At 40.8% G+C, this 18,684-nt stretch overlaps 1 protein-coding gene across 4 annotated transcripts in view; it reads right to left on the bottom strand.

Annotated features, from left to right (window-relative positions):
• Positions 1-18,684, bottom strand: part of subdued (anoctamin 1) — a 52,329-nt gene that overhangs the window by 22,765 nt on the left and 10,880 nt on the right. For all 4 annotated transcript variants that reach the window (XM_080168172.1, XM_080168173.1, XM_080168175.1 and 1 more), the window contains 9 exons: positions 15,689-15,743; positions 15,403-15,440; positions 14,964-15,034; positions 12,067-12,174; positions 10,738-10,882; positions 10,229-10,328; positions 1,447-1,526; positions 1,032-1,070; positions 79-144 (listed from right to left, as the gene is read on the bottom strand). In XM_080168172.1, the coding sequence (XP_080024298.1) occupies positions 79-144; positions 1,032-1,070; positions 1,447-1,526; positions 10,229-10,328; positions 10,738-10,882; positions 12,067-12,174; positions 14,964-15,034; positions 15,403-15,440; positions 15,689-15,743 (702 nt within the window). The remainder of the gene's footprint in view (positions 1-78; positions 145-1,031; positions 1,071-1,446; positions 1,527-10,228; positions 10,329-10,737; positions 10,883-12,066; positions 12,175-14,963; positions 15,035-15,402; positions 15,441-15,688; positions 15,744-18,684) is intronic.

Here is an 18,684-nt window from a genome sequence, read left to right as displayed (position 1 = left end):
GCAGCTGAAAATCACGTACAGGTTTCGTGATTTTCCCCCCGAATTAATTTCGTTGTTGAAAGCTGCATTATAACTTACTTTAATTTAGCTAGATATTCAGGTCGAGGATGTTCTTCCTCGGGATCATAACCAAACACATCCCATCTAAAACAAATAAAATCACGTTAAACATAAACAAGAATGACAATATCCATAAGTAGCGAGGCACGAAAAATCATGAATAGATAAAGTGAGGTTTATAGCAATGATCAGAAAGAGAGGGAATATTAGATAATTATATAAAAATAACAAAACCTATATAAAAAAACATATTTATTTTTTCAAATATGACAGACAGACGGACGTAGAAAATTATATGCTAGTTGTCATTAGTTCAGAAAATCTTCACCAGAAATTTTAACCGTCTATATTAAATTGCAACCAAATAAATCACATTTCCCTAAGAGCATTACGTATTTGCTCATTTTCGTTCACATAAATGATTTATTGAGCTTCCCTTTTATGGATGTTATCATTCGTGTTTTGCATTAAAATAAATACTCTGTATAATGAATATTGTAGACACATCAACAAATGAAAAACATAATTCCCCCAGCCAACACATCACAAAGTGCAAAAATTCACAGAACTTGAATTACTTATTTATGATTCACAACATTAGTTAATCATGAAATGTAATAATAAATTAATATAGAATAAACTTTTCATTATGGTAATGAAACAAGGATGACAACATCCATACCTAAGTAGCACAAAAATCGTGGAATGGAAAAAGGACATAGTGTGTTATAGAGCAGTCTTTCAGCAAAGAAAATAAAAAGAGAGAATATGCAAAAACTTAAAGAAAAACACAAACCCCTAAACAAAAGTTGTACATATGTCTATGAAGCATGAGCGACAGACAGATAGATGGACAAAACAATATATAGTTTAAATAGAAAATCGTATCAACACTAAAAATTTAGCTGTCAATATACAATAAAAGTGAAGGAGGCTAGTAGCGAAGCCACCAGTCAAAAATAAAGTCAAACCTGTGTGTTATTTCAGCTGAATATCTCTTCCAACATTCTTCATCAAAAAATATATATATTTTAGAAATGTAAATAAAATTTAAATAATAAAGTTAATACCTAGGGAATTTGCAGAGATCGTAGGGATAAGACAATGAGAGATAAATTTAAAAACTTTACCCATGATAGCAAATAAAATGACCCCTTTTGTAGAATTAAAAGTATTGGTTAAAAGATTGGAGCACTAGCATTTTGGAACCAATTGATCAGAATTGGATGAAAGTAAACTAAGTTTTTTAGTTTTTTTTTTATTTTCTCTTAATCTAAATTGGCTTGATATTTGTGTGTAAAAAAAGGTCGGATAAATTATGTAACGAATGCAATTTTATACTTCATAATTGGCAAAGATTCAGGTATATTTCCAAAATATATTCCTAGAAAGAAAACAGCCCACAATGACATGAATACAGCAAAAAATACAGTCGTACCATTGTCGAACAAATATTTGGCCTTAGAAAATAGAATCCATTTAATATTTTTTAGTGAAAGGGAGGGGGGGGGGGTGATGATTTTAAGCTCATTAAGGTACTTTGAGAGAAAGAGTCAGTCTTTTTCCTTTAAGAGGGTATTTTATTTTTCCCTGAAACCAATAAAAAAAATCGTTGCATATCTCAGCTTTTCAAACTACTATCAAAAAGAAAATTAAGTGATAGCCTACAAATGAACGGTAGATCAATGATAATCCCCCACTCTTTTTTTCAAATGTATTGATAATAATGATGGGGGGAGGTTAGTTTTTTCCTTGCGCTGCCTTAACCCTGCGAGGATACCAAGTACTTGATAAAGACCTAAAGTAATGATCAAACAAACGAAAAACTAACCACCCCCCTCCTCCCTTATCTTCAATTCGATTGTGGTATCCGCCTAGGATAAAGGGCAGACACCAGAGTTCAAATTGACTACGGCAGTGTGAACAGACGTGGACACCTTACTATAGAGAAGCTACGCTTCTCTAACAATCACTAAATAACAAACAGCATCTATTCAGTTGTTCCTTTATTGAAGGTCTAAGAATTACTAAAGCTATATACAACAAACAATAACTACACAGATAGGAATAAATAATCATAAATAAAAGCAACATAATACATATACAATAGTCAGTTTGGGCAATAATGATCCCCCATCCCTGGGAAGGGTGGGGGGAATTAACAATGCAGCTTAACCATAATAAGGCTGTCAGATTCAATCATTAATTTTAGGCATAGGGAGGGGGTCGGCAGACCCCTTCCCCAGGACTCGGGGGAGGGCCGTTGGCCCTTCCCTGAACCCCGGTCAGGGGTGCCATAGGCATGGCTCACGGTTGCCGAATACCACAACTCTCCCCTCGGAAGGCTGGGAGGGAGCCTCCCTGCCAGACTTCCGATAGTGGTTGAGGCCTTCGGCCCGCTCCTTAGGGCTAATATATATACAAGTGATAATGATTCAATGGAATCCTAGTGGTGATTTTCAGGGCTGATGGGCTCCCAACGTGGGGTAGAAGGTAGAGGCTGGTTTTGGTTGGACACGTAGCTCGGCGCCGGCAGGTGTCAGGTTGGCGTGGGGCACAGCTGCTGCGGGGCCGGTCAGCAGCGGGGCATTCTGGTTGTTGTTGGCAGCGGCTGGGGCACTGGCTGCCAAGTTGACCGTCTGAGCGGCAGCCTGGCCTCCCGAGGGGCCGCGGGGTCTTCCAGAGGGCGGTCCAGGCCTACCTGGGCGGTCATGCCCGCTATCGGCTGATTGCATGGACACCATTTCCTCGGCGGCTTCCCGGCCGATGGGAATGGCATCCCAGTCTACTGAAAAGTCCCGGGACTTGGCATGGGTGAGCCGGGCTCTGGCCAAGGCCTTCCTGTACAAGGTTGGATGGTACAGGAACACTTGTGACATCGCATTCATGGCGGCCCGTACACCTCCTTGTGCGGCTGCCAGGGAAATGATGGTCAGGTCCCCCAGCAGTTTGAGGATCAACAACAGCAAACACAGTATGGCTGCGCCATCTCCCCACTCGTGGATAGCTTGTCTGAACCCAGCCCAGACATCCAGGGCGGCCTCTCCTTCCTCCGCCAGTCGGTCGATATTGTAGGACACGATCCCATGGTCTCCTGTGGCCGAACAGCTACCTTGCTGAACGCATGAGCCATAGGACAGGCCGGTCAGCATGGCGCTTTTATACGCTGGGAACGCTAGCAGTTGCTGCCAGTCGTTCAACTCAGCCTGCGAATACAAACCTCCCGAACTAAAGTCATCCAAGGGTTCTGTCAGCAGCTGCTTGGGCGTATCCAGCAGGGGTGGCCTCTTCTTAGGTGCGGGGGTTAGCTCTATCCAGCCTTCCTCCGCGTGCACAGTCAGGGGGTAGGTGGAGGAGCAGGGAATCTTGGTGGCGTGACCGCTATACACCCGTGTCACAGCGTCTACAAATCCTGTGGGTTCCACTGGTACTTTGTCCCAACATTCCTTGCTTTCACGGACAACGTATTTGTTGCGTTGGCAGGTGAGCTGGAGCAGGACATCTCCCCTCAGCACCGAGAACGTGCTCCCCTGGACATGCACCGGGTGGGCCGGGTCTAGTTGCTGGAGCTTCCAGCAATTGGCCGCTACTTCTTCTGCCGCTGTGCTTTTCATGCGTGTCTCCAGGGTAAATCCAATGTAGCCTGCATGTATCTGGGCCTGCAGGGGGACATCAACATCCCTGGCCGATACTCTGGGCAGCGCTGCCGCGGCCGGGTCAGCTGCCACGAACAATGCTGGGTGGTTGGTGGCATGGGCCTCAAAGTCGCAGTTCACTATTGAGGTGGGGGTAGTCATGTTGATGAAGAACTGAGCTTGATGGTCAACCAGGAACGCATCCATCACTAGGCTAGGCTGGAGGCTGCGGATCAGCCTCAAGGGGCAATCTCTCCCCAGGTGGTCCCACACGTAGGTTGCTTCCCCAGTGATGCAAGACAGCTCAGAATGGGGACATTCTAAGGTCAGGTGGTCAGATTGGGACTCCACCCGTCCATCCTCTACTACGTAGGTCTCTTCCTTGACCAGCAGCCGTCGTTCCTGGAGCACTAATTCATTGCGGTACAGCTGGCCCTCGAAGTGGACGTCCTCCCCTTCACAACCCACCCCCTCTGGGCTGTTGACCAAGGCGCCCACCTTGTCGAGGGTGAAGAACAGGGGGTGGTTCAGCTGGAACGTCAGTGGCTGGGTCTTGCCTGGCAGCGTGTAGACTCGGTTCCTGGCCAGGTCTCGGCACGTTTCTGGATCAATCTTGGTTGGCCTCATGAGGGTGGGGACCGAGGTCACCTTGAGGTGACCCCATACCCCACACCTGAATGTCCACTGGGACACGGTGAGCTGGCAACTGTATCCTGTTGTTTCTCTAATCTTGACTTGCTGCAGGACATGTACTTCATGGCCCAGGGACACCTCCTGGTGTAGCGGTTCCGTGCTACACATCTTTTCCTTATTGTAGGCTGTGACGTGGGTGGGGTTGGCGCAGTCCCACCCTACCAGGACGTAGCTAGTTGTAGGCCACACGGCTGCCAGCAGTAGTCCCCACAGAACCATCCACCAGTGTGAAAAACTACCAGACAGCCATCTACCTCTCGCACGCGGCTGGGGATCTTCGGCTCGGGTCACGGCTGCTTCTTGGGGCTGGACATGGCTGGGCTGCTCCTGGCTAGATACAAATTTCCATTGAGCGTTATCTTTGTGTGTCCGGGGCACCCCGATACCCTCCCCAATGACAGACTGACAGGCGACTGGCGCCTGCCTGGGTGTCGGCTCCCCTAGCCCCAAGGGGTCCCTTCCCCTGTCCATGGCATGCCCAGTGGCATGGGGCTGAAGTGCGGGTGGCACAGGCTCGCCCTGTCTCACGTCCCTCCCCTGCCCTAGGAACTCAGGTGCATGTGGCACAGGCAAGTCCTTATATCCCCAAATTTCAATCTCCCCAGCCTCTGGTGCATGAGGCACAGGCAAGGTTGGGGTTTTACAATAATTTGGGTACAATACATTTGTTAAATTTAACTTATCCTGGCTCGACTGGAGGTGCTGGGCATCTGGGTTCCCTCGGCTGGCAGGGGGCGCTGGATGGTGTATGGCTGGGCTCTCCCTACAGGCTGGTGGCGCTGGCTGGCTGGGGGTGACGGGTGTCACCCCTTCCTCTGGGACTGCTGGCTCGTTCCAGGATCCAGGTATCTCGGTGGCGGCGACGGTTGTCGCCCCAGGCACCAGGTGGGAGGCGCTGGATAGCACCCCCCAGTCATCGCAGGTGGCGGCGCCGGGTGGCGCCCCATACATCGACTCTGATGCGCTGGCTAGCGCCTCCTGCCTCTCTCGTTCAACGGCCGCCAGGGCCTCCCCGTACACCGTCTCAGTGGCGCTGGGTAGCGCCTCTCCACTCTTGCTGGGTAGGCTTGGTCGGGCAGGCCCCATCATGTTTAGGCTAAAGGGCTGGGGCCTCAGAACTTCTGGCTCAGCAATGTTGTTGGGCTGCACAAACTCCGGCCCCAGGTGGTTGAGGCTGAAGCCCAGGCCAACCCGGTTGGGTTCAGCCGCGCCTCCCAGCACGTTGATCCTAGCTGGAACGGTTCCAAACTGCGGCATTCCGTGAACATGGCTCGCCTCGTGTACTCAGGTACAGAGGCGATCTCATGACTCAGCATTTCACGTTTCACATTAGCGTTACGAATGCCACGATTTAGTTCATCGATTAATAATTCGAGATCCTCATGGCTGTAGGCCTCCCTATACAAGGCACACTTTGTGGATATGTATGCTTGTATAGGTTCTGTCGAGTGTTGCCTGTAATCCCTGAAGGCTTGCTTCAAAGTCTGGGATTCAAAGGCTGGACGAAATAACATTTCACACTCGGCCTTGACTTGTTCGTAAGTCAAGGCTTGGCCTGCCTCGCCAAACAGATGAGACGCCATTTCCGCCGCTTGCCCTACTAGTGACAGTAAAAGGGCATTGCGGCGGTTGAGGGTGTCATGGGGCGGCATGCGGTAAGCCGCCCATGACATCTCGAGTCTGCGGATGTGGGAGCTCCAAGATTGCTTGGGCGGCCCTCTATACTCCGGCAGGTTACTCAGCATCAGCTTGCGGTACTCGGCTGGAGCCGGCTGGGGGTCATCCTGGAGCCATCCTTGGGCTTGGTCGCCTCCTGGCGCTTGCGGCTGCTCCATCGGGTCAACGGTTCAGCGGCGGGACACAAGGTTATAAGGCAATACTATAAATGGTTATCACTTGCGGCTCTCTAGCCTAGCAGCCAACACTGTTTATCACTAGGTTGGTAGTTTAGCTACAAAGATATAACTTAGATGTACTTGTCACTAGTTTTATTCTGAGTTTGTAGAGTAGGCTGGTAGGGGTAGCTAGCTGTTGAGGGTCTGAACTGCTGTCAGGAACTGATTGGGTTTTCCTTTATCACACTATAGATAGGAGGGAGAAGCTTGTAATTCTTTATTTTCTAAAAATATCTCTGTTAGATGCTATGGAGTAGCTCCGCTCCCGTGTGTGTGTGTGTGCGTGAAATCTCCTTTCCTTGCAGCGCGCTTACGCACCGTCAAATCCGCGCACACAGGTAAAACGCGCACTTATCCCTCAACTCGCTCTCTCATTGGTCCGCTTTGTCCGTTGAATTTTATGATATTTCCCGAACTCTGTTGCGCGACCCGTAAATGGCGCTCTGTTTTCCCGGTCGCTAGCTCCACACCGTGGGCGGACTTAGTCAAGTGTGGGTAGGAGGGGGGAAGCGCGTGAGGGGACGGGGTAAATCCGTCCGTTCCCCCTGTGAGGAAGGGGGAGTGCTGTGGGTTTGAGGTAACTGTGTGATGAGGTAATGGTGCCCTTTCTCCTTAATCCTAGGCTTATTGTTATGTCACCTTGATTCTATTTTCTTCAATGGAGAGTGGGCCCCTCCCTTTCCTCTGGAATAAGGGGTGTATTTTGTTGTGCTGGAGGCTTGGGTGGTTAGATTGTTTATCAAGGCATTGTGATATTACATCTAGATTCTATTTTTGGCCTTATCACAATACATAACAGATTTGCTTACCAAGCCTGTTCTATTTTTAGTTTTATCACAATACACAACAAATTTTTGCCAATCCTTGCTCATAAATCTATTGTTTAGCCATCACACTAGGGTGGTAATCCCTACAATGTGATATAATATCTGCTTTTCTAGATGGGTGGCTGCGCTGTAGCCTCTCAGGATACTTGGAGTTGACGTAGTTTTCTCTGCTTGGTACACTACACTCGTATGTTGGCTCGCAGCTCGCAGCTATTTGGCGTGTTTCAGCCTATCGGCGGCAGGGAATGTCCCGTCCTACAGCGCCGTATATCCGAATCCGACTGTTGGCGGCAGGGAATGTCCCGTCCTGTGGCGCTGCTGGTTCGAATCCTTGGCTTGTTTCAGTCTATCGGCGGCAGGGAATGTCCCGTCCTGCAGCGCCGTGTATCCGAATCCGGCTGATGGCGGCAGGGAATGTCCCGTCCTGCTAGCGCCGCTGGTTCGAATCCTGCTATCTCTTGCAGTAAATGTTGGCCTATTTTCAGCCGTTTGCACTTATTTGGCCTGTTTCAGCCAGTCCGCAGGCCTGTTTCAGCCCTTTGAGCGCTCAATTCTCCGTTAGATGTCGGCGCTTCTCGCGGTTCTCCGTCAAGTTTCGCTGTTTCACTTCCACAACTGCCGGATGCAGAGTTAGACCTTGCTATCCAGGGTGGGTAAATCAGGTTGCTTGTGTCAGTTTTGCCAGTTTCACTGCTGGGAGTACCTTAGCCTCAGCTGCGCGTCTGCTCTACACTTGTGGTTTTCCGTAATCTCACACAGCTGTCACCAAAAGTTGTGGTATCCGCCTAGGATAAAGGGCAGACACCAGAGTTCAAATTGACTACGGCAGTGTGAACAGACGTGGACACCTTACTATAGAGAAGCTACGCTTCTCTAACAATCACTAAATAACAAACAGCATCTATTTAGTTGTTCCTTTATTGAAGGTCTAAGGATTACTAAAGCTATATACAACAAACAATAACTACACAGATAGGAATAAATAATCATAAATAAAAGCAACATAATACATATACAATAGTCAGTTTGGGCAATAATGATCCCCCATCCCTGGGAAGGGTGGGGGGAATTAACAATGCAGCTTAACCATAATAAGGCTGTCAGATTCAATCATTAATTTTAGGCATAGGGAGGGGGTCGGCAGACCCCTTCCCCAGGACTCGGGGGAGGGCCGTTGGCCCTTCCCTGAACCCCGGTCAGGGGTGCCATAGGCATGGCTCACGGTTGCCGAATACCACAACTCTCCCCTCGGAAGGCTGGGAGGGAGCCTCCCTGCCAGACTTCCGACAGTGGTTGAGGCCTTCGGCCCGCTCCTTAGGGCTAATATATATACAAGTGATAATGATTCAATGGAATCCTAGTGGTGATTTTCAGGGCTGATGGGCTCCCAACGTGGGGTAGAAGGTAGAGGCTGGTTTTGGTTGGACACGTAGCTCGGCGCCGGCAGGTGTCAGGTTGGCGTGGGGCACAGCTGCTGCGGGGCCGGTCAGCAGCGGGGCATTCTGGTTGTTGTTGGCAGCGGCTGGGGCACTGGCTGCCAAGTTGACCGTCTGAGCGGCAGCCTGGCCTCCCGAGGGGCCGCGGGGTCTTCCAGAGGGCGGTCCAGGCCTACCTGGGCGGTCATGCCCGCTATCGGCTGATTGCATGGACACCATTTCCTCGGCGGCTTCCCGGCCGATGGGAATGGCATCCCAGTCTACTGAAAAGTCCCGGGACTTGGCATGGGTGAGCCGGGCTCTGGCCAAGGCCTTCCTGTACAAGGTTGGATGGTACAGGAACACTTGTGACATCGCATTCATGGCGGCCCGTACACCTCCTTGTGCGGCTGCCAGGGAAATGATGGTCAGGTCCCCCAGCAGTTTGAGGATCAACAACAGCAAACACAGTATGGCTGCGCCATCTCCCCACTCGTACAATAGTCAGTTTGGGCAATAATGATCCCCCATCCCTGGGAAGGGTGGGGGGAATTAACAATGCAGCTTAACCATAATAAGGCTGTCAGATTCAATCATTAATTTTAGGCATAGGGAGGGGGTCGGCAGACCCCTTCCCCAGGACTCGGGGGAGGGCCGTTGGCCCTTCCCCGAACCCCGGTCAGGGGTGCCATAGGCATGGCTCACGGTTGCCGAATACCACACGATGACGGGTAAATAAAATCTGAAATATAAATGACGCCCGTGAGTACAAAATATATACGCATATTTTGGTCAATTTTGGTGTTTTTTTTAAAAATGCAAAATATAATGATAACTATTAAAACAATTTTTAAGTATAACTTTTATCTTATTAGGATAACAATTAAAAAAGAAAAATATTTTTACTATATGCAATTCGTGTTTAAACACCTAATTGAAAAAAATAATGCAAGATATAGCTTTTATTTTAAGATAGACTAGGGGCAACGCCCCCTAGAAGCCTTTAGGTATTATTAAAGTGGGAGGGGGATAAGTCAACCGCCTTTCTACTTTTTAATTTGAGTTTTAATAAAAAATATTATAAAAAAAATTTAGGTAGGGGATTTGAAATTGGCGCATTTGTATAAACACCAGTTAATGCACAAAAATAAGGGGGGGGAACAAAACAGGTTTTAAAAAATCCGAGATCTCGAACTACTGTCATCTTCAATTCATTCCAAAATTAGAAGGGGGAGGGGTTAGGGTATCATAATTGTACTTTGTGTGATAGCGCTAAAATTTTGCAAGATTGAAAAATCTTCCAAACTCTAATTTGCAATTCCATTATCGAGTTCACAGATTTCTGATAGGACACATTTTTTTTAAGTTAAAAAGAATAGAAACACGTATATCAGTCGCGCGCAGCTTAAGAATAATGAATCACACTATTCAAATAAAAACTGTAATCATATATAATAAAATATTAAGGTTTTTTGTTCCACTGGATTGCATTTTTCAGGAAAGCCTTTTAAATGTCTTGGGATGGTTTTAGGATATTTTCTCGATATCCTCACCTGCATGGGGCGAAGCAAATAGTGCAAAAAAATGGACAATGGAATAAAAGTAAAATTAACTTTTTTTATATGCTTAAACTTTCCTTACAAAGTATTAATGAATTACAACTTTGATTTTCTTTTAAGTTGATATCAAATGTATTCCTTAGACAAGAGGCAGGTATCTTTAAGTCTCCAAGATTCACAGAAGTTATCACAGATAGGACACATTGTTGTATTACCCATTCTATCCTCGTCACAGACATCATCACTAAATCATTCAGAATTAAGTTTAACTCCTAGAACTTAGGGATAGAACAACAGACGATAAATTACCATTGGAATTCAATCAAGATCCCCTAGAGGCCACTAGGGGCATGGCTCTAGTCATAGACAAGATAAATAGATTTCGCAAAAATTAAAACGTAAAAATTATTCTTTTAAACAAACAAAAGAGATTCAATAATCCAATGGTGTAATTTAATAACCTACCTCGGAGTATCAGACCCCATAGTAATGACTCCACAAAGAAAACAGAATAGTCCCACAATGCTGGGAGGTATCAACATAAAGGTATAGAACCTACCTAGGAGTATCAGACCCCATAGTAATGACTCCATACAGAAAACAGAATAGTCCCACAATGCTGGAAGGTATCAACATAAAGGTATAGAACCTACCTAGGAGTATCAGAACCCATAGTAATGACTCCATACAGAAAACAGAAGAGTCCCACAATGCTGGGAGGTATCAACATAAAGGTGTAGAACCCTAGCCAGGCAAAGTAAAGACCAATCTTGACACCAAAATAATTTCTAACAGCATCTGAAATACAAATGTTCATCATTTTATCAAAAATATATAGTTTACTTATAAATCTTTTAAATAATATTACCTAAATATATTGAACAAAAAATTTGGCTTAAGAGTTTATACCAAACATTTTTTTATTTTAGCAATGAATTGATGATTTTTTTAATGTTTATATGAGAACCAATATTGTTTAAGCATTAGTAAATCCCACATCTTAAAGTTTTAAGTATTTTCTTTGTCTGTTGGGATCTTACTAACCATTAAGACGTCTAATTCCCTTTTAAAAAAGGTTAAAATAACTCCCGTGAGGGTTTTAAGCTATTCATATTGAAATTAAAGTCTTGGAATGATTTTAAGGCACTTAATAACCCCCTCCCTTAGACGCTAGGAGCTCTTCTGCTAGTATTATAGACAGATAAACTTAATTAACTTTCGACCATTGTTAGTTTTGTAGTAAATAGTATAATTATAATCATAAGAAAAAGAAAAATTACCTTTTCCAACTTTCTCTTTCATTCAGAGAAAAAACTAATGAGTGTAACAATTACATTGAGACAAAGGGAATAATTAATTGCACTGGGAATTAGTTTGTGTACAAAATTTTGGTAACAAAGTGTATAGAAAAGATACTAGGATGACAAAATGAATATGTACTTACTTAGAACAGAATAATTAGAGAAAAAATAGAGAGAGAGAGGGAACAATAGGCTGTTTATTACACTAGCTCCCAAAGTTTTATAAAAACTTTTGGGACTTGGGTTAATTTTGGATGGTTTACTAATTTGAGTGTTCAAACGTTTCAATCAATAATTTTAAGCTACATAAGGGGTACTTTTGTGTATTATCATTCGGGACGTACATCAACTTAACGGCCATTGTCTTATTCCTTTAGATACCTGGAAAAAAACCTAGACAAATAGCAAGAATTTCACCTTTATCCCATATAAAAGTAACAGGTTTTTCTTTGTGTCTGCCTGTTTATAGCTTAAAATAACGCTAACCGCTGAACAGATAAGATTCTCCTTAACTGCAAACCTCCTTTTAGATTAAAGGAAGGTTTATAACATATAACTAAAAATCGCTTCTAAGAAATCCCCCCAAATTTATTTTATTTTTTCATTTAAACTAAATTGAAAATGGAGGGTCGACTAGTTTTAAAAAATTAAATTCAACCTCTGAATAACGAAGTTTATTACCTAAAGGTTGATATTTCCACCATTTCTTGAGTGAAGCCCATTCTCTGTACAGTAGATGTCTCATTGACGATGGAGTCTTTATAGTTCCATCATGCAGAGGATATGCAGCTAAAATAATAAATATTATGGATAGAGTATTTATAGTTCCATCATGCAGAGGATATGCAGCTGAAATAATAAATATTATGGGTAGAATATTTATAGTTCCATCATGCAGAGGATATGCAGCTGAAATAATAAATATTATGGATAGAGTATTTATAGTTCCATCATGCAGAGGATATGCAGCTGAAATATTAAATATTATGGATAGAGTATTTATAGTTCCATCATTGAGAGGATATACAGCTGAAATATTAAATATTATGGATAGAGTATTTATAGTTCCATCATGCAGAGGATATGCAATGCAGCTGAAATAATAAATATTATGAATAGAGTCTTTATAGTTCCATCATGCAGAGGATATGCAGCTGAAATAATAAATATCATAGATTGAGTATTTATAGTTCCATCATGCAGAGGATATGCAGCTGAAATAATAAATATTATGGATAGAGTATTTATAGTTCCATCATGCAGAGGATATGCAGCTGAAATAATAAATACTATGGATAGAGTATTTATAGTTCCATCATGCAGAGGATATGCAGCTGAAATATTAAATATTATGGATAGAGTATTTATTGTTCCATCATGCAGAGGATATGCAGCTGAAATAATAAATATTATGGATAGAGTATTAATAATTCCATCATTGAGAGGATATACAGCTGAAATAATAAATATTATGAATAGAGTATTTATAGTTCCATCATGCAGAGGATATGCAGCTGAAATATTAAATATTATGGATAGAGTATTTATAATTCCATCATGCAGAGGATATGCAGCTGAAATAATAAATATTATGAATAGAGTATTTATAGTTCCATCATTGAGAGGATATACAGCTGAAATAAAAAATATTATGAATAGAGTATTTATGGTTCCATCATGCAGAGGATATGCAGCTGAAATTATGGATAGAGTATTTATAATTCCAGCATGCAGAGGATATGCAGCTGAAATAATAAATATTATGGATTGAGTATTTATAGTTCCATCATGCAGAGGATATACAGCTGAAATAATAAATATTATGGATATGAGTATTTATAGTTCCATTAATCCTTAACGGTCGGGTGGGGGGCGTTGAACGCCCCCCCCACCCTCCGGTTTTTTCTATCTCATTTTCTGTGTGTGAAAGATGAAGAGCCCAAACTGCGTGACTTTTTAAGTATGGGTATGACACATAACTGAGAGTTGGAATTTTTTAAATATCTCCATCCTGGCGGGCACAGGATGCCAGCAAACCTGGCAGGGTCATCCAGGTAAAGAGCCAAAATATTTTTTTTGACTAAAACAAAGCATTTTATCATACCAAAATACTAAAATATCCTCTAGTAGTACATCCTTATATAAAATACAGGTGTTCAAGACACTTTCAGGTTCCAGATATGATCCTGCAGGTCCTGCTCCTCCAGGTCTCCAGAAATCTTTAAAAGGCTCCTGTGGCCGCAATTTTTGACTTAGAGACTTCAATTTTTTCCCGCCGACCGCCGACTGCAGCTGTGGCCGCTGAAATTTATATTTTTATATTTGTAATGTAAAATCTACATAAAGATAAACATTTTCTGGAAAAAAATTGTTCTTCTAGCTTCAAAATTAAGAAAATTACAGCTGTTTGAAATTTTTAAGTAAAAAAAGACCTAAAAACAAAGGTTGTCTTAGACTTATAAAAGATCGGAAATTCATTATCAAACAGGGGACATGCACAAAAAATTTTAGCCCTCTAGCTCTAATAGGAACTGAGAAAATAAAAGAAGGCGTTGAACGACCCCCCCCCCCCCCCCCGACCAATTAAGGTGCGGCAAGGGGCCCGACTGTAAAGGGTTAAAGTGTAAGTAAATCATGACAAAATATACATATTACTAGCTATAAACTATAGTAACCAATATAATATAGCAATTACAATGTAATTTACTCAAAATAAAGCATTATAAGTAATAACATGTAATTGTACAATACATAGCTAATCATGCAACTAAGGTCATTAAAAGATTTGGGTCTGTTATATAAATCTTTGTTTTTAAAAGCAAAGCTTTTTTATAATTTGGGCTATTCTGCCATTACATCCGTCCGTAACGGATAGCTCTTACTGTTAACTTAGGAATGTTAGATTTGTCCTATTAATTTCAAACTTGTCATGGTGATTTCTATAGTAGTTAGGTACGATTTAGAAAGCGGAGTAACTCTAATCGTTACCAGAATATCTATTATGTATAGGTATTTATGTAATAAAATTCCTCTGTTTTTTCGAAAACTGATTCCTAGGACAACAAAATACAATTTTATAAGTGAAGCATCTTAAAAATGTAAGTATGTCCTTAAACATTATCTTTTATTTAGGCAATTTTGAAACAAATTTACCTGTACTTACACATTCAGTTCTGCCACTTTACAAATATTAATGTTCGTTTGTCCTACCATTTCAGATCTTCGTTTTTATGGATGTTGTCATCCATGCTTGGTGTATTATTTATTAAGATTCCAACATCTTTGACAGTTTTTGATATAAATTGTCAAGATATATCATTGTAAATATTCTTTACTTTTTTGATAAAACAAGGACAAAAACTTCTATAAAAGCGTAGCTCAACAAATCAGACAGTCAAACAAACGAACATTAACAAATGCAGATTTAATATTGAACATTATTTAGTCAATACAAAAATTAAGAGATGATTAAAGAGATGCTTTGCTTATAACAGTGTCTAATTTGACGATCAGACATATTTGTTGCAAACGAATGGACCTTATGATTTAATTTTCAAAAAACAAGAACAATGACTTACCTAAGTAGACACCATCATTAATGAGACGACTAATACCAAAGGCGAAGTCATCAGACGGATTCACAGAAAACCTTTGGGCGGATTTTAATTATAATTTTTTGGACCATTTTAAAAATTAAAATAATAAAATTAAATTTTGAATGCAAGCCACCAACCTCAGTGTAGATTATTTTTTTCCACACCTCCCTATAAACTTTTGAAAAAAGTCGGGGGGGGGGGGGGGGGTTAACTGTAAAGAATGTCAGGGATCTTTGGGGATAAGACATCAATAATTATTTCAACAAAACTACCCCTTTGGTAAAGGAGTTATAAGTGGAAAAATTTGGACACTTAAAATTTGATTAAATGCAAGTTTTAAGACATCGAATGAGAGAACATGTATATAAATCTTTAGGGATCAGCATTATTTACAGTCCAATTCTAATTATAATATAAGCACCTTTTCCGTTGTAGAAGAAATTCAATGATTCTTGATCTAATTACAAGTTATCAACATGATTAGGTAGTTAATTAAGAAAGTGAGAAGGCTTCATAAAAAAAGTTAATCAAATAACAAGGACAATTTTGTTTATAAGTAACGCAAGTATTAAAAGCAATAAGTGAAGATAAGCAGAAATATTTTAAGATCATTTACACAAAATTGTCAGGCAATGTAAATATACAATAAGTAAAAAAATGTTATACTCATTGAAAAAATGTACATTTTTTAAATCATGTTATTTCCTGGTAGATTGTGAAAAGAAGTTTTCGTCTTCATGGTCGAATAAGTAATCTTTATCTCTAAAACAGAAAGTTAATAATGAGATAAAGAAGAAAAAAAAGGTTAAGATATACCAGATGATTGGGTTATTTATATGGATAAATTTATGGCTGTGAAGCCGTTCAAGTTTATGGCACCCAGGTTGCTGTTTTACTAGCAGAAGTCGCTGGGCAAGACAGCCGCCCCCAGATTGCTTCCAGATTTCCACTTTCTATGTTACTAACCCCCAAAAATGACCATTAGCCTGACTGGAATTGGCTTTGCCCAAGGAAAAGTATGCTAACTCTCACCTCATTTTTTTTGTTTTAGTTTAAAAGTAGAAATAATTGAGGATGGTTCTAAACAATCATAGGACCAGTATGTATATTTCACTTTTAAAAAAATCCTAATTGGTTCTGCAGTTTGTCTCAGACAGGCATCGTTCTATTTTGTATCATAGAAGTAGGTCAATATATGCATTGACAATATGCTGCATATTGAAAGATAAATAAGGAAAATTATGGCCATAAAAACACAGCAACAATATGTTAATAAAATGTTGATTAATTAAAACAGTATTTAATTACAATAAAATAGAAAATCTAATGTTTTTATACATATAAAAATATTTCAACTACAGAACATCTCTGCTACAAGCGTAGATCGTATGCACCAAACCTAATATCAAGCAATTTATTTAATTGTAGAGTAGCTGCGCTACCAAAAAATAAGATATAGCAGTACTTTTATAAGTAATCAAATATATATTGACTTTGTCTGTGACCAAATGAGTCACATTTATAACATAACACTCCAATATATAACAGAGAGAGGGGGGACAGTGGGCTGTTTAATACACTAGTCCCCAAAGTTTTATAATAATGTTTTCTTATTCGTTGACTCGCCAACTTAAGGGACTTTAGTGCATTTTGATTTGTTGATTCATTAAGTTGAGTGTTCAAACGGTGCAGCCAATAATTTTAATCTACAGAAGGAGTAATTATGTGTATCATCATTGGAGATGTACATCAAATGATCAACCATATTGTCTTATCACTTTAGATCCCTGCACCCCAATACTAAGTAAAGTCAATATATTAAAAGTGCAGATTTAATCTAATATTGTATTTTCAATATTTCAACTTACTTTAAAGTTGGATACATCCTATTACACAAAAGAAGTACCTGATGTTTTTTGTTTGTTTGAATCTTAAGATTTCGATAACTACTCAACTAATTTAGTTTTACTTAGGATGGTTTTAGGCTATTTTTATGCCCCCTTCTTACCCCTTTGAATACAGAGACGCCTATAAGCTAGCTGCTAGTACATCAATTATGCATATCATCTAGTCATGACAATATATAATATAAACTAGTGATGGGAATCCGGATCCGGAATCCGAATCCGGAATCACCCCAATTTTCGGCCTATTTTGGAATCCGAATCCGGATCCGGAATCCTTTTTTTATAGCGGATTCCGGATTCTAAATTGGTAGGCTAAAATTACCGTCTTGAGTTTTTCTTACAACTCCCTCTTAAATTTTTTTGTACATAACAAATTTTAAAAATTACTAATGTGATGTAAATGTTTAACACTTTAAACAAATCAAGGCTTCAACCAAGTAACATAGTGTTAAATTAATGAAAAAAGCTATCCCTCTGTGACGGACGGCCTTTTAAAATACTGCTAGAATCCGGAATCCGAATCCGGAATCCGCCAAAAATAAGAATCCGGAATCCGCAAGAATCCGTCACTTTTTTTGACGGATTCCTTCAGAATCCGGAATCCGAATCCGGCCCAAAAATTCGACGGATTCCCATCCCTAATATAAACAGGATTCATAAAGCTTAACATCTTATTCTCTTTATTTCTAAATTGAATTTTATATGACTCGAGGTTTTAGGGATAGGTTATGCAAGATTAATTCGGCTTTTTTCAACACAAAAATAAATATTTTACAGTGGTTAAAACCATATCTGTAGGCACCCTTAAAATTTTGGGTAAATTATCTTCCATTAAAATACCACTCTATCCCTTATTCCTGGGTTTATTTTTAGAAATTCATTTCCACAGTTGAGATGTGCAAAATCCTTTGAAATATAAATATACATACATTGAAAAATGTTAATATATAAAGAAATACATACATTCACATAGTAGAACATTTTAACTAAACCGATTTGAAAATAAATCTTATTCTTATAACTAACGCATTTATGTTCAAAGGAAGCATGAGAAAGAGGCTAGGGAAAAACCTTTTTTTGATGATATAAGGAGCAGTAAATTTTTAGCAGGTATAGTCAACAAATCCCTGAATGCAACCTTTTTAAATCATTTAATATTAAGCAATTCTATTGGCAGTGAGCCTTAAACCTAAAAAAAGGAGTATAGATTCCTGGGGGTCGAAAGATCAAGTTTTAAAAGTTCAAACATTAAGGAAGAAAGAGTTGTATAGGACACTAGTTGGTTTAAGGAATAACAAACGTATAAGTATAGAAGTATAATCCAGACTACCTACCCCAATTGGTGGAGTCCCTTTTCGTCTGCAAGCAAATTACTTTTTGTTCTTTTGCATGGGATGTATAGTATAGATGCTTAATTCAAACTACCTGCCCCAATTGGTGGAGACCCTCTGGGTCTGCTAACAATTACTTTTGTTCTTTCGCAGGGTATTTATGTGTTTATATATCTGACGTTATTAGCTGATTTCAAAGACACAATACAAAATCGGGACAAGGTCCCCGCCCTGTAAGCTGACATACATAAAACTTATGCCCCCTCTTTTATTTACTTTAATCAAGGGATAATACAGAAATATAAAAAGACAAAACTAGAGGAAACAAAAAGATTGCAGTGTAAAGTTAATTGAACAAATTGATTTACTTTCCAAGTTCCCACTCAATTAATCAACATAGCTAATATATGTGTGAAAATAACAGGAAACAAGGAACAGATCTATTATTTACAGAACGGGGGGGCC

This window comes from Acartia tonsa, chromosome 7, assembly GCF_053477335.1.
Source record: "Acartia tonsa isolate MP-2025a chromosome 7, ASM5347733v1, whole genome shotgun sequence".
Taxonomy (NCBI): domain Eukaryota; kingdom Metazoa; phylum Arthropoda; class Copepoda; order Calanoida; family Acartiidae; genus Acartia; species Acartia tonsa.
Note: the sequence above shows the minus strand (reverse complement) of the source record. Positions and strands in the feature narration are given on the sequence as shown.